Source organism: Macaca thibetana, chromosome 1, assembly GCF_024542745.1.
Source record: "Macaca thibetana thibetana isolate TM-01 chromosome 1, ASM2454274v1, whole genome shotgun sequence".
In the NCBI taxonomy this organism is placed as follows: Eukaryota; Metazoa; Chordata; class Mammalia; order Primates; family Cercopithecidae; genus Macaca; species Macaca thibetana.
This window is the reverse complement of record NC_065578.1, coordinates 45427769-45442349: the sequence shown is the minus strand read 5'-3', so window position 1 is coordinate 45442349 and position 14581 is coordinate 45427769. Positions and strand designations below refer to the sequence as shown.

Genomic DNA, 14581 nt, shown 5'->3' with positions numbered 1-14581 from the left:
CTGTTTATTATCATATTCAGATAAATATGGATATATGGGTTTAACTCACACTCTGTAGTTCGTTTCCCCTACTGGCACTATTTATTTCTCTCTTTTTTTTTTTTTTTTTTTTTTGTCACCCAGGCTGGGGTGCAGTGGCACAATCTTGACTCACTGCAACCTCCCCTCCCGGGTTCAAGCGATTCTCCTGCTTCAGCCTCCTGAGTAGCAGGGATTACAGGCACGTGCCACCATGCCCAACTAATTTTTGTATTTTTAGCAGAGATGGGGGGGGTTTCACCATGTTGGTCAGGCTGGTCTTGAACTCTTGACCTCGTGATCTGCCTGCCTCGGCTTCCCAAAGTGCTGGGATTACAAGCGTGAGCCACTGCGCCTGGCCTGGCACTACATATTTCTATCACTCTTTTTAGTTCATCTAATGGTTACCTTTGTAATTAATTTTTTTTAAATTATGTAGATAGAGTCTCGCTATGTTGCCAGCCTGGTCTTCAACTCCTGGCCTCAAGCAATTCTCCCACCTCAGCCTCCCAAAGTGCTGGGATTACAGGCATGAGCTACCATGCCTGGCCTACCTTTATAATTTTAAGTAACATCATTTTCCTTGGTACTTTTTGATCCATGGAAAGGTTTTAAGTTAGAGATAGAAAAAACCTTTGTCTTTTTTTTTTTTTTCTTTTGAGACAGAGTCCGGCTCTGTCGCCCAGGCTGGAGTGCAGTGGTACCATCTTGGCTCACTGCAACCTCTGCCTCCCAGGTTCAAGCCATTCTCCTGCCTCAGCCTCCTGAGTAGCTGGAATTACGGAATTACAGGAGCCTGCCACAACACCCAGCTAATTCTTGTAATTTTAGTAGAGACGGGGTTTCACCATGTTGGGCAGGCAGGTTTCGAACTCCTCACCTCAGGTGATCCACCTGCCTTGGCCTCCCAAAGTGCTGGGATTACGGTCATGAGCCACCGAACCTGGCAACATTTGCCTTTAAAAAAATCACTGTGGATTTTGCAAGGAGAAAAGGATAGGAGGAGTAAAAATCTAGAGTCAAGGAGACTGGTTGGAAAGCAAGAAACTGAAATGGCCTACACCAGGGGCTGATTGTGAGGCTGAAGAATAATTAGACTAGAATGGAAGGCTCTTTAGGAGGTAAGACTGACAGGACTGGTTACATTCATTTATAGTGGCGTTCAATAAAAATTTGTTTAAAAATACAAATGCATGATTTCAACAAATGTTGTGGAGAGCTTACTATGTGTCAGTCTTTGTGCATGGTGTAGAGAATACAATGGTGAGCAAAACATACTTGGACTGGTCACTGGAGACAGACAAGGAGTCAAGGGTGACTCCCAGCTGTTTGGCCTGGTGCAGTTCACTGAGGAGGGGAACCCACAAGAGATATAGGAGTGAAAGGAAATGATTCCAGAAGTTGTGCTGTTGCATTAGAGGGGCCTGTGAGATGTCCTGCTGGACATCAGGCAGCCTGTAGCTCAGGAAAGAGGTTAGAACTGCCAATGTCAGTTTGGGCATCTAGACTGGTAACAGAGGTCATGAGAGAATGAGATCTTCCATGAAGAGTCAGTTTGAGGAGAAAGGAGGGTCAGGAAGGAACCCTAAGGGATATCTTTTAATTATTTAATTATTATTATTATTTTTTTGAGACAGAGTCTTGCTCTGTCACCCAGGCTGGAGTGCAGTGGTGCGATCTCGACTGCAACTTCTGCCTCCCGGGTTCAAGTGATTCTCCTGCCTCAGCCTTCTGAATAGCTAGGATTATAGGCGCCCATCATCACACCCAGCTAACTTTTGTATTTTTAGTAGAGACGGGTTTGGGCAGGCTGGTCTCAAACTCCTGACCTCAACTGACCAGCCCACCTCGGCCTCCAAACTGCTGGGATTACAGGCGTGAGTCACGGTGACCAGCTGGGATATCTTTTTTAAATGCTAATAAAATGTGTTGGTTTTTCTTCTATTCTTATACATACTTACTAGGAAAGATCATCTATTTCTTTAACTCCTAAGACAAGTACTGTTAACATTTCATTTTGGGGGATATTACCCCACCATTCAGGAAGCAGATGGAATATGGAAAGCTCAAAAAAATCTAACTGGTCTTCTGGCTTCCTCTGTCTCCTTTCAACCCATTATCCACAAAAAAAGTAAAGGTTCTCTTAAAACATAAATTGGATTATATTGCTCCCCTGCCTAAAACTGTTCTATGGCTATCCACTTCAAACAAGCATCACCATCACCTAGAAACTTCTTAGGAATGCAAAATCCCACCCTGCCCCAGACCACTGAATCTAAAACTCTAGGGATGGAGCCCAGCACCTCTGTTTTAAGAAGTTATCCAGGTGATTCTGATGCAAGCTAAAGTTTGAGAACCATTGTGTTAAGCTAAGTGCTTTGTATGTATGATATTATTTAAACCTGGCAACTCTTCTGTATTGTTGCCAGCAGAGTGCGGTGGTTAAGAGCAGAATCTGGAGCCAGGCTGGATTTCAATTCCACCTCTCCTAGCTTTGTGACATTGGGTCTTATTTCTTTATCTGTGACAGGGATAATAATAACGCCCATAGCCGGGGTGGTGGTTCACTGCCTGTAATCCCAGCAATTTGGGAGGCCAAGGCGGTCGGATCACTTGAAGTCAGAAGTTCGAGACCAGCCTGGCCAACATGGTGAAACCCCGTCTCTACCAAAAATATAAAAACTAGCTGGTGTGGTGGCGCACGCCCATAGTCCCAGCTACTCAGGAGGCTGAGGCAGGAGAATCGCTTGAACCCAGCAGGCGGAGGTTGCAGTGAGCCGAAATGGTGCCACTGCACTCCAGCCTGGGCGACAGAGCGAGGCTCCGTCTCAATTAAAAAAAGAAAGAAAGAAAGAAAGAAAGAATGGTAATAGCGCCTACCTCATGGGGTTGTTGTGGAATTAAACATCATCAGTAAGGTGCTTAGAACAGTGGCAGAACCTGGATTTTAATCTCCCTTGGCCTCCAATGGCTGTGCATGCCCCAGGACCAGGTAACGGCCTTGTCCAGGAGGGGTATGGGGGGAGGCTGGTGTGTGTGCTGTGTCCAAGGGTTGCAGCCCCTCTGACCCTGGCGTGCCCTGTGATCTGGTCCAAGGTGCTAGGGCTCTGACTGGAGTCGGGTTTGCCATCGGCGGTGCTGGGGAGCGGGCTGCTCTCGTGCAGGCAGCAACACCAGCCAGCCGGGTTGCGAAGCTGCCTAGCACTGTCTGAGCATTCGCCTTAGTCGCTGGCTGCTGACACCCGACGACGCTGCCGCCGCCGCCCTAAGCACCGCCCGTCGCCCTCTCACCCCGCGGCGGCGGCGGAAGCGGGGGGGCGGGCCAGGCCGGGGCGGGGCCGCAAGCGGCATGGAGGAGGCGGAGGCCGCGGCTAGCCGGGCCGAACAGTGAGGGCCCGAGCGGGGCCCGAGCGGGGCCCGGGGCCCCTAAGCCGTGAGTGCCTCCGCGTGGGGGTCCGGAACGGGTAGCGCTGCCGATGCAGGTCTCCTGAGCCCTCGGGCGGCTCCGGGCCCTGGGAGGAGAGAAGCTGGGGTAGATAGGATGGGACGAGGGTTGAAGACTGGTGCAGGAGAGGTCGCTCTTTGCCCACCACATGCTTGGGAAGGCCTGGAGCTTGGTCCTTGTAGGGGCTAATGAACTTTGAGCCGATTATTTGGCCTACACCCCTGGATAGCCTTGATTCAGAGAGTTACTCCAGTCTCAGGGAATTTCCAGGTGATCCAACCCCACTGAAGGGTTTCCTGCCAGCCCAGAGAAGTTGAGCCACTTTCCCCATGTCACACAGTATGGGTGCTTGCAGGGAAGAGTTGCTGGGAGGTCCTCCCTCATCTCCCCAGAAGGCATCAGACTTTGGGAGGAGCATCTTACCCCATGTGGCCCTCTGGTCCCGTCAGATTCCTGAAGCCATGGGCTGGCCAGGACATTGGTGACCCGCCAATCCGGCATGGACGACTGGAAGCCCAGCCCCCTCATCAAGCCCTTTGGGGCTCGGAAGAAGCGGAGCTGGTACCTTACCTGGAAGTATAAACTGACAAACCAGCGGGCCCTGCGGAGATTCTGTCAGGTATAGAGATGTCCCAAACCGTCGCCAACCAAGGGCTTCCTCCCAGCCTCCTCCCAACCTAAATCAGGCACTGGGACCCACATTGGCCAGCCCCAGTTGGAAAGGGGCAGCAGGTTCCTAGAGGGGAGACCTCTATGTGTCATGTCCGTATACGTAATGGTTTGAACCCAAAGTTCTGGAATCGGAACCCAAGCACAACTTCTAAGCTTCTGACGTAAGCCTGAAGTCTGATCAGGATGGCTTTGCCCAGAGGCACACCCCTGTGAGGCAGTTAGGGCCAGGACCCAGGTCTGATCCCCAGCTTGGGTCCCTGGGCCTGGCTCCATCTCTAGAAACCAACAATGGAGGGGACCAAGGAAATCAAGGTCTCAGATAGAAGAATACAGGAGCACTGGGTAGGGAGGGCCCTAATGGAGGGGGAAGTGTCAGGGGAGGTTCCCTGGGGAAGGTGGCTGTGAAACTAGGCCCTGGTCAGGGGAGTAGAGCTAGGCAGACAGAGGAAGAGACAGGACCCAGGTTCTCGGGATGTCTTCACTACAGCCAGGGCCCTCCTTTCAGAAAGACCCTCTAGGATCCGAAGGAGGGGCTCCTCTTAATCATCCCTACCCCTCCCCTCAGACAGGGGCCGTGGTTTTCCTGCTGGTGACTGTCATTGTCAATATCAAGTTGATCCTGGACACTCGGCGAGCCATCAGCGAAGCCAATGAAGACCCAGAGCCAGAGCAAGACTATGGTAGGGCCAGGCTAAGGATGGGATAGGGGGCCGTGGGTCTCACAGCTGGAGTGGCAGGCAGACCCTAAGGGGTGAGACTCTGCTGGAGAGACTATCTCCATGACCTGTTGTACCCCACAGATGAGGTCCTAGGCCGCCTGGAGCCCCCACGGCGCAGAGGCAGCGGTCCCCGGCGGGTCCTGGACGTAGAGGTGTATTCAAGTCGCAGCAAAGTATATGTGGCAGTGGATGGCACCACGGTCAGTGGGCCAGGGTCTGGTGTACAGTCACTCCATTCTGCTCAGGGCATGGTCCTCTAGTGGCAGGGTGTACTGCCTAAGTGGGAACTGCAACTCTGCCAGTTTCTAGCTGTGTGACTTTGGAGTCCTCAATTCCTTATCTATAGACTGGGACTAATGATTTCTACTTGTCAGGATTCAATGAACAGTTTGTGAAATTTCTTGTATGTAGTGGGATCTCAAAAGTAATCATTCATAATAGTAGAAAGTCAATTCATTGATTTATTTTATAACCATCCCCTGGTCCCTTCTTTGGCCTCAGCCTTGTGCTGGGCACTGGGGACCTGAAAGTAATCAGACCTGGCCCTACCTTGAGGGGTTCAGTGTGGTGGAGGATTGTGATATCTCCAGGATGAAGCATAGACAGCAAAGGCTCTAAGAGCCATGAGAGTCATGGAGGGGAGGGTTGTAGAAAGACGTGATTTCTTCGGATGGGAGTGCTATAGAGGCTTTCTGGAAGAGGTGGCCTTCAAGCTGAGTTGGAAAAGAACTGTGTGAACAGAAGCATAGGCAGGAGGTGATGTTTCAAGCAACTGGTGTTTTAAGTACCCCCAAGACAGAGATACCTTGAATGCCAGAGTGAAAAGTTGGACTTTGTCTTTGCCACTGTGTAGGTGCTTGAGGATGAGGCCCGGGAGCAAGGCCGGGGCATCCATGTCATTGTCCTCAACCAGGCCACGGTGAGGTTCTAGGGGTGGGTGACCCAGAGGACTGGAGCTGGGCTCTTCTTGCTGATGACACCAACTCACCAGAAGTGTATCCCCTGCCAGGGCCACGTGATGGCAAAACGTGTGTTTGACACGTACTCACCTCATGAGGATGAGGCCATGGTGCTGTTCCTCAACATGGTAGCACCCGGCCGAGTGCTCATCTGCACTGTCAAGGTCAGTTATTCTGTCCTGGCCCTGACCCCTACTCCCTAGCTCCAACCCTGCTCCTAGCCCCGGCTTCTCTGCCCCTCATATAACGTAGTGGGAAGATTCTCTGAAGGAAAGTCACTCAGGTTCCAATCTTAGCCTTAACATTTTTATTAATTCAGCAAATAGTTATTGAGCAACAACTGTATGCTAGGTACTGCTGTGGGTGCTGAAGATACAATGGGAAACAAGACAGAGTCCCCACCCTCGTCGAGCTTACATTCCAACAGTGGGAGGTCAACAAAAAACAGCCAAGTAAATGTGGATAATGCTAGTAAATGATAACTTATATAAAGAAGAAAATAAAGCAGGGGATACAGAATGATGTGGGAGAGGGGACATTTTAGAAAGGGAAGGCCCCTGCAAGGAGATGATATGTGAGCAGAAAGCTGGGGAATTGAGGAGTGAGCCAGGTGAGTATCGGGAGGAAGAGCATTCCCGGTGGAAAGAATGGCAAGTGCAAAGCCCTAGAGTGGGAAGGTACACGGCATATTGGAGGAACAAAACGGATGCCAGTGGAGGTGGAGCAGGATAAGGGAGGAGAGTAGGAGAGTGGTGGGAAAAGAAGGCAGAGAGTGGCAGGAGAGAGAGGTGCAGATTGTGTGGGTTTGTGGAAAGGACTTATTAGCTGGATGACCTTAGATGACTCAGAATCTCTCTAAGCCTTCAGTTATTATTTTTTATCTGTGAAAGAGAGAAACCATAGAAGGTTATTGCGATAATGTAACGAGCTGATTTAAGTAAAAGGTTGCTACATGGTTGGTGCTTTGTGAGGCCAGGTCTCCTGGAACCATGCCAGTCAGGCTAACTACCTTCTCTGGTCCTCCAGGACGAGGGCTCCTTCCACCTCAAGGACACAGCCAAGGCTCTGCTGAGGAGCCTGGGCAGCCAGGCTGGCCCTGCCCTGGGCTGGAGGGACACATGGGCCTTCGTGGGACGAAAAGGAGGTGCCGGCACCACAGGCCATCCACTCTGTAGTATCAAGGGCCTGGGAGGAGCAGAACCCCAGGAGATGGGGTGGGGTGGGGAACAAATAGGAGCCAGTGGCAGTGGGTTGGATCAAAGTAGGCAGGGAGATGGGAAAAAGCCCCCAAAGTGGTGTCTGGGCCCCCATGGCCCTCATTCCTGCCTCCTGCCAGGTCCTGTCCTCGGGGAGAAACATTCTAAGTCACCTGCCCTCTCCTCCTGGGGGGACCCAGTCCTGCTGAAGACAGATGTGCCGTTGAGCTCAGCAGAAGGTGGAGTTAGTAGAGCATGGATGGGGCAGGGCCTGGGCTGGGGGAGGGCATTTAGATCCTCTCTGTGGAGCTTTATTCCTTTGATTGTTTGCCTGGGGCTCTTCAAACCCTGCTGGCCCCATGCCTCCATGACAACCGCATCCTTCCCTCAGAGGCAGAGTGCCACTGGGCAGACACAGAGCTGAACCGTCGCCGCCGGCGCTTCTGCAGCAAAGTTGAGGGCTATGGAAGTGTATGCAGCTGCAAGGACCCCACACCCATTGAGTTCAGCCCTGACCCGGTGAGTGGAGCCTTAGACAGTGGGGTTTGGGCTCCTTCCCAGCTCAGCAAGGGGGCCCCAGGAATGATCTAGGTTGGGCTTTCCCTGCCCGAGCCTGGGAAAGAACCAGGGGCAGGATTTACACTGCACTCTGAAAGACAGGGCTAGGGTGAAGGGGCAGGCCATGTGAGCAAAGCTCAGCGTTGGAGTTGGGCTGAGTGTGTGGAGAGCCCAGAACAGGGAAGATCCTCTATCCCTTCCCTGTCTACTCCAGTCTGCACCTACCCTCACCTGAGAACTCTTCCCTAGGTGGGGATCCCAGTTTGAAGGGGGAATAAGGCAAGAGCTAAACGCTGTTTCTCCCACAGCTCCCAGACAACAAGGTCCTCAATGTGCCTGTGGCTGTCATTGCAGGGAACCGACCCAATTACCTGTACAGGTGAGCCTGGGAATGGGCTATCCCCAGCACTGAACAGGAGGGTGCTTAGCAAGTGGGAGGGTACTCAGGTCATCTACCTCCAGGAGGAACTCTTGAGGTGGGCACAAAGGCAATAGATTCTAGACCCATTCACCTCTGTGGGTAAGCATGGGGAATCTGGGCCCAGCTGTAAACACAGGGAAGCCTGAGTTGGGGGGTGACGAAGAGACCCTAACCTATACCTGGGCTCCCCAGGATGCTGCGCTCTCTGCTTTCAGCCCAGGGGGTGTCTCCTCAGATGATAACAGTTTTCATCGATGGCTACTATGAGGTGAGCAGGGCTTAGGGGGTGCCTTGGGTGGAGCACAACATGAAGCAGCAGTGATTGCCAGAGACGGGCAAGGGGGACCGCCCAGGCAAGGGCTGTGAAATGTGAAGGCCTTAGATTGCAGAGGTGGGCAGGGGGAAAGTGACCTCACATGGTGAGCAGTGGCCGTGCCCCCAGGAACCCATGGATGTGGTGGCACTGTTTGGTCTGAGGGGCATCCAGCATACTCCCATCAGCATCAAGAATGCCCGCGTGTCTCAGGTACTGTGTAGGCAAGGGGGGATGGGGCAGATACCTGGCTCTGCCTTCTACCCTAAAACTCATGTGCCCTATTCCCACCCCACTCCCAGCACTACAAGGCCAGCCTCACTGCCACTTTCAACCTGTTTCCAGTGAGTACTAAGGATACAACACTTGGGCCTGGGAGGGGGAAACATGGGCGTAAGGTCTGGGCCTGTTAATATGGCAAACTCTTCGCCTCACTGGGCCTCATCCTTCACATCTGGAAAATGGGGGTAATGCTGCCTGCAAGAATATGGTTGGGGGCAAAGGAGATCACAGGATGGAGAGACCCCCTTGGGACCATGATGTCCCATTCCCCTTCCAGGAGGCCAAGTTTGCTGTGGTTCTGGAAGAGGACCTGGACATTGCTGTGGATTTTTTCAGGTGAGGGGAGTCTCTAGGTTTCAGGTGAGGTCCCTCGGTCTGCAGGGAAAGTCAGTGAGGTGTCCTAGAGAGCTTTCTGGAGGACATGAGCTCACGAGTGGGGGCAAAGCCTGGGCAAAGGTAGGATGGCAGGTGATGGCGCTGCTGTTGAAGGTAGAGTGGATGAATGGAGACAGTGGGGATTTGGGGGAAGGAGGTACTCCAGGAAGGAGGTGCTCCTGAGACCCAGCTCCAGCTCTTCCAGCATCTCTGTGTGACTAGGTTTATCCTTGCCCCTCCCTGAACTCTTTGACCCCGCCTCTCTCAGTTTCCTGAGCCAATCCATCCACCTGCTGGAGGAGGATGACAGCCTGTACTGCATCTCTGCTTGGAATGACCAGGTAGGCTGGAATGGCCAGGGTTTAGCAGGTGAGTTTATGAGGCCTCAGCTAATACCTCCCACTATGGCCCCCTGTCCCCAGGGGTATGAACACACGGCTGAGGACCCAGCACTGCTGTACCGTGTGGAGACCATGCCTGGTCTGGGCTGGGTGCTCAGGAGGTCCTTGTACAAGGAGGAGCTTGAGCCCAAGTGGCCCACACCGGAAAAGGTAACTGTCAGGGTAGGATGAGGGGGCTGGAGTCCCCTACCAAGTGGAAACATCTTAACCTTCATCGTGGTCCATGTCTGCCAGCTCTGGGATTGGGACATGTGGATGCGGATGCCTGAACAACGCCGGGGTCGAGAGTGCATCATCCCTGACGTTTCCCGATCCTACCACTTTGGCATCGTCGGCCTCAACATGAACGGCTACTTTCATGTGAGTGGGAGGCAGGGAGCAGGGCACAGTGTGGCATGACAGTCAAGAACAAGAACATGAACTCTGAAGCAATCTTAGCTCTGCTACTTGCTAGCCATGTAACCTTGGGGAAAGAGCTATCCTATTTTTACCTCAGTTTCTTTATCTGAAAAATGAGGATAAAGGGCTGGGCGCGGTGGCTCACGCCTGTAATCCCAGCACTTTGGGAGGCCGAGGCAGGCGGATCACGAGATCAGGAGATCGAGACCATCCTGGCTAACGGTGAAACCCCGTCTCTACTAAAAATACAAAAAATTAGCCGGGCGTGGTGATGGGCACCTGTAGTCCCAGCTACTTGGGAGGCTGAGGCAGGAGAATGGTGTGAACCCGGGAGGCGGAGCTTGCAGTGAGGTGAGATCATACCACTGCACTCCAGCCTGGGCAACAGAGTGAGACTCTGTCTCAAAAAAAAAAAAAAAGGATAAAATACTACTACCTCACTGGGTTACGATATTTTGAGGTTTAAATGAGTCAATATATGTAAAATGCTTTGAATTATAAACATGTATAAGGGTCAGCTGGTATTATTTTTATTTTTACTATTCTTAGCACTAGACTATGGGTGTCTGGGGAGAGTATTTCTGCCTCTAAGTACTGGTCCACCCCTGCAATCTCTGCTCTTTCCTGTTCTGGCAAATGCTGGAGCCCATGCTTTAGCCTGAGGAGAACAGGGAAGTCCCTAGGTACCCCCACCCCACCTGGCTGCGTTCAGAGGACCATTCCCCAGTTACAGCAAGGGAGGCCTTGAGCCAGCCCAGCCCAAAGGAATAGATAGCGTCCAACTTGGAACCTCCTAGAAGCCAGAGGCCCCTCAGAGGCTAATACAAGAGCCCCATTCCTCTCCCGGAGAGGGGCAGGCACTTCCCTCAGGTCACTGTCAGTACCAGAGTCAAAGTAGTTTTCTCCTTCCCAGCGCAGCCCGTCCCTTTGCCCAGCACCTCCTGCAGGGCCTGTTTCTGACATCTGTGGCTCTAGAACAGCAGGCCCAGGGAGAACTACAAGAGACAGGGACTACTAGTTCATGGGTCTGTAGTACAGTAATGTCAGCTGCCGTGACAGCATGAGCTCTCCAGCAATGGTGGAGGCCAAATTAAAGCTAGTAAGAGCTTGCTGCGGATGCTGCAAAGAGGATGGAGAAGACAGGGGAAATTAGAGGGCTCTTTACAGGTCTAGGACTTCATTTGTGTGTCTAACAGATGTGTGGCTGGTCAGCAAGTGGGTGTGGGCCAGACAATGTGAGGTGCTGATTTTTACTCTCATACCCACTCCAGGAGGCCTACTTCAAGAAGCACAAGTTCAACACGGTTCCAGGTGTCCAGCTCAGGAATGTGGACAGGTTGGGGCTGGCAGCAGGGCAAGGGGTGGATATCTAGGAGATTTGGAGGCCAATCCCTGAAAGTCCCTTCCAATCCCGGGCCTGTGTGTTTACTCCAGCCCTGCTGCTACAGATTCCCATGTGACCCCTTGCCCTGCTCAGTGCTACCCATGGGACCTGAGGGCCTGCCCACTCCCCTGACCCATTTCTCCCTCCTCTTCAGTCTGAAAAAAGAAGCTTATGAAGTGGAAGTTCACAGGCTGCTCAGGTATGGCCTAAGACAATTGGGGTATAGCAGGGAGCAAAGAGTCAAATACTGGGGATCTTGGCCCCATAATTTACAGGGTTCTGTACAAAATGAAAATCAGGGACCTTATCTCAAACATTATTAAGAACTTCAGGGTGGCAACAGCAGAGCATTCAACCAAGTACAGGGTCCTGTGGGACACACCCATGAAGTGGGCCCTATCTTGGCCATATTCTCCCTCCCTCCACTGCAGTGAGGCTGAGGTTCTGGACCACAGCAAGAACCCTTGTGAAGACTCTTTCCTGCCAGACACAGAGGGCCACACCTACGTGGCCTTTATTCGAATGGAGAAAGATGATGACTTCACCACCTGGACCCAGCTTGCCAAGGTGCTCCAATACCATGCCCACCCTGGAGAACCCCTGCCCCTCACACATGTACTGCCCCAAGATCCAGGGAGCCTTTGCTCTGGAATCTTCAACCTCAGAACCTCCTCTTTATACTCCTAGAACCCCTCTTCCAACCTCCTTGTCCAAATTCATATTCCAAAAGATGCTATCTCTTGCAAATTGAGGTGGTTTCTGAGGAGGGGCGGGGGCTGAGCCAAAGCGTCTTCAGTGACCCCTCCCCACAGCTCTCTGACCCGTGTCTCTGTCCCCATCCCACCCTCACCAGTGCCTCCATATCTGGGACCTGGATGTGCGTGGCAACCACCGGGGCCTATGGAGATTGTTTCGGAAGAAGAACCACTTCCTGGTGGTGGGGGTCCCGGCTTCCCCCTACTCGTGAGTGACCCTTTTCTGCCCTGGGAAACGGGAGGCCTAGTGAGATCCAGGGACATAGCTAATGGCTTCTTCCCTATACATCCTTGTATTATTTTCCCAGAGTGAAGAAGCCACCCTCAGTCACCCCAATTTTCCTGGAGCCACCCCCAAAAGAGGAGGGAGCCCCAGGAGCCGCAGAACAGACATGAGACCTCCTCCAGGACCCTGCGGGGCTGGGTACTGTGTACCCCCAGGCGGGCTAGCCCTTCCCTCCATCCTGTAGGATTTTGTAGATGCTGGTAGGGGCTGGGGCTACCTTGTTTTTAACATGAGACTTAATTACTAACTCCGAGGGGAGGGTTCCCCTGCTCCAACACCCTGTTCCTGAGTTAAAGGTCTATTTATTTACTTCCTTGTTGGAGAAGGGCAGGAGAGTACCTGGGAATCATTGCGATCCCTAGCAGCTCATCCTGCCCTTTGAATACCCTCACTTTCCAGGCCTGGCTCAGAATCTAACCTATTTATTGACTGTCCTGTGGGCCTTGAAAACAGGCCGAACCTGGAGGGCCTGGATTTCTTTTTGGGCTGGAATGCTGCCCTGAGGGTGGGGCTGGCTCTTACTCAGGAAACTGCTGTGCCCAACCCATGGACAGGCCCAACTGGGGCCCACATGCTGACACAGACTCACTCAGACACCCTTAGACACTGGACCAGGCCTCCTCTCAGCATCCTCTTTGTCCAGCTTTCCAAAGCTGGATAAGTTGATCATTGATTAAAAAAGGAGAAGCCCTCTGGGGATGTGTCTTGTGATTGTGATTTTGTGGGTCGGGGGGTGCTGGAGGGAAGTGGTGGAGAGAATACTTGTGTTGGATGGTGAGTTTTCCTTACTGTCCTCCACAGAGTTTATCTTCCATTTGGGGCCATTTGGCCACCAGGGGATGCCAAACTCCAAGGTTTTTCCCCAACTCTACCCTAGGACAGCCTGACTTTAGCCCCGTCCTACTTGAGGCTTGGAGCAGCCACCCCACCTCTTCCCCACCGTTTAACCACCAGCCTGGTTCCTGCTTATCTTGCCTGGGCCGGGCACCTGCCCCAGAGATGGAGCAGGAGAGAACAAAAAGGGATACTTGGGAGTTGGAAGAGGAAATGGGAGAGCAGGTGTGCATAGTGGGGGTGGGAAGGAAGTGGATGGGACAGGACTGGGCAGGCATCATTCAAGAGACGGGCTAGGGTGAAGATGGAGATGTAGGAGCAAGGGTGTCTATGACCCTTAGAGCACTTTGCCATTCAGAATTCTCTATCCGGGCATTTTTGTGAAGAAATGGGTCATGGTCTTCATGACATTCTCACATAGCCAGTAACCCAAAGAGGTTAGGAAGATCGAAGTTAGTCATAGAGGCACCAGAAAATGGATGGGATTGTCCAGAGGCAGTGAATGAGAAAGCCCACAGCAGGGAAAAGGACATTTAAGGGGTCTGTGAAGGGCCTAATGTCAGGAGGGTGAGTGTAGACCACCTCTTCAGAAAGGGCCTGCCTGCCTCTGTACAAGTACAGTACTCCAGCTGGAACTCCAGCCCTCCTGCCTGCTCTCTGCCCTGCCTCTTTCACAGGTGCCTGGAGTCCAGCTCGGCGACAGCATGGGTGGTGTGTGGCTTGGACATATCTCGCCACCCTGACGCCTTCGTTGTTTGCTGGAGCTGGAGATAGTGCTTGAGGTGGCACAGCAGCCAGGTTGAGCAGCAATTAGCCCATGATGAGGTGGAGGCCCGCCCTGGGCAAACAAATCCCGTGCAGCCTCCACACACGCACCTGGTGGAGGGGAAGTGTGTGAGAGGCACAGTATGGTGGTGAAGGGGTGAGGCACGCTAGCTCCTCGCCCTGTCCCGCACCCTGGCAGGCTCCTGGTCTGCCCCTCACAGACCAGCTCTAAGGCACTCTTTGGTTCTGGTCAGGTCCGTCTTCCTTTCTGGGCTCAGCAAGAGGGTGGTGGTTCTGGGCTGTCCTGGAAAAGCTCAGGAAGAGAGTTACAGGGTTCAAAGGGAAGCAAGGAGGGGGACTGGTTTGTCAGGCTGGGCTTTGCTTGGTAGCAGACACTGTACCCTCTCACCAGAGCCTCCCTCAGGCCTCTCACTCCTGGCTCAACAGTGATCAGGTCTGTATCAGAGACATTCTGGCCAGCTGCCCCTTCAAGTGGAACTAGTATCATATCAGCCAGGACTACACCAGGTGCTGGAGTTCTGGACCCAAATCTAGGCTGAGCTCCTCATGGAAGCCTGTGGGACTGGGGCAAGTCGCTTGGCCTTTCCTAGCCTCAGTTTCCTACCTGGAGCATAGGGATGGTTAGAGCTAAAGAAGAGATGAGGTCTAGGCCTGATGAGGTGGTTCACGCCTGTAATCCCAGCACTTTGGGAGGCCGAGGCAGGTGGATCACCTGAGGTCAGGAGTTCAAGACCAGCCTGGCCAACATGGTGAAACCCCGTCTCTACTAAAATTACAA

At 52.7% G+C, this 14581-nt stretch overlaps 1 protein-coding gene across 5 annotated transcripts; it reads left to right on the top strand.

The window, feature by feature from the left end:
- The first annotated feature begins 3336 nt into the window (after window positions 1–3336).
- Window positions 3337–12880, top strand: POMGNT1 (protein O-linked mannose N-acetylglucosaminyltransferase 1 (beta 1,2-)). Of its 5 annotated transcripts, XM_050801674.1 has the most exons (23): window positions 3337–3451; window positions 3913–4082; window positions 4701–4815; window positions 4936–5054; window positions 5708–5773; window positions 5864–5977; window positions 6840–6957; window positions 7150–7248; window positions 7401–7528; window positions 7876–7946; window positions 8181–8256; window positions 8431–8514; window positions 8604–8645; window positions 8861–8919; window positions 9227–9299; window positions 9381–9509; window positions 9594–9719; window positions 11030–11094; window positions 11297–11341; window positions 11574–11709; window positions 11996–12079; window positions 12206–12321; window positions 12583–12880. In XM_050801674.1, exons 2-23 carry the CDS (start codon window positions 3963–3965, stop codon window positions 12842–12844), a joined length of 2247 nt encoding a protein of 748 aa, XP_050657631.1. In that variant the 5' UTR covers window positions 3337–3451; window positions 3913–3962; the 3' UTR covers window positions 12845–12880. The 5 variants fall into 5 exon arrangements, with proteins under 5 accessions (XP_050657631.1, XP_050657600.1, XP_050657612.1 ...); XM_050801643.1 differs by having other exon boundaries at window positions 11996–12105; window positions 12206–12880; XM_050801655.1 differs by having other exon boundaries at window positions 3343–3500; window positions 11996–12105; window positions 12206–12880.
- The last annotated feature ends 1701 nt before the right edge of the window (window positions 12881–14581 follow it).

Bases quoted from the DNA above. Each gene is read 5' to 3' on its own strand.
- POMGNT1 (XM_050801674.1), top strand. From the start codon at position 3,963: ATGGACGACTGGAAGCCCAGCCCCCTCATCAAGCCCTTTGGGGCTCGG. The intron at 8,515-8,603 runs GTACTGTGTAGG...CCCCACTCCCAG, and splicing joins AGAATGCCCGCGTGTCTCAG to CACTACAAGGCCAGCCTCAC. The intron at 11,342-11,573 runs GTATGGCCTAAG...CCTCCACTGCAG, and splicing joins GAAGTTCACAGGCTGCTCAG to TGAGGCTGAGGTTCTGGACC.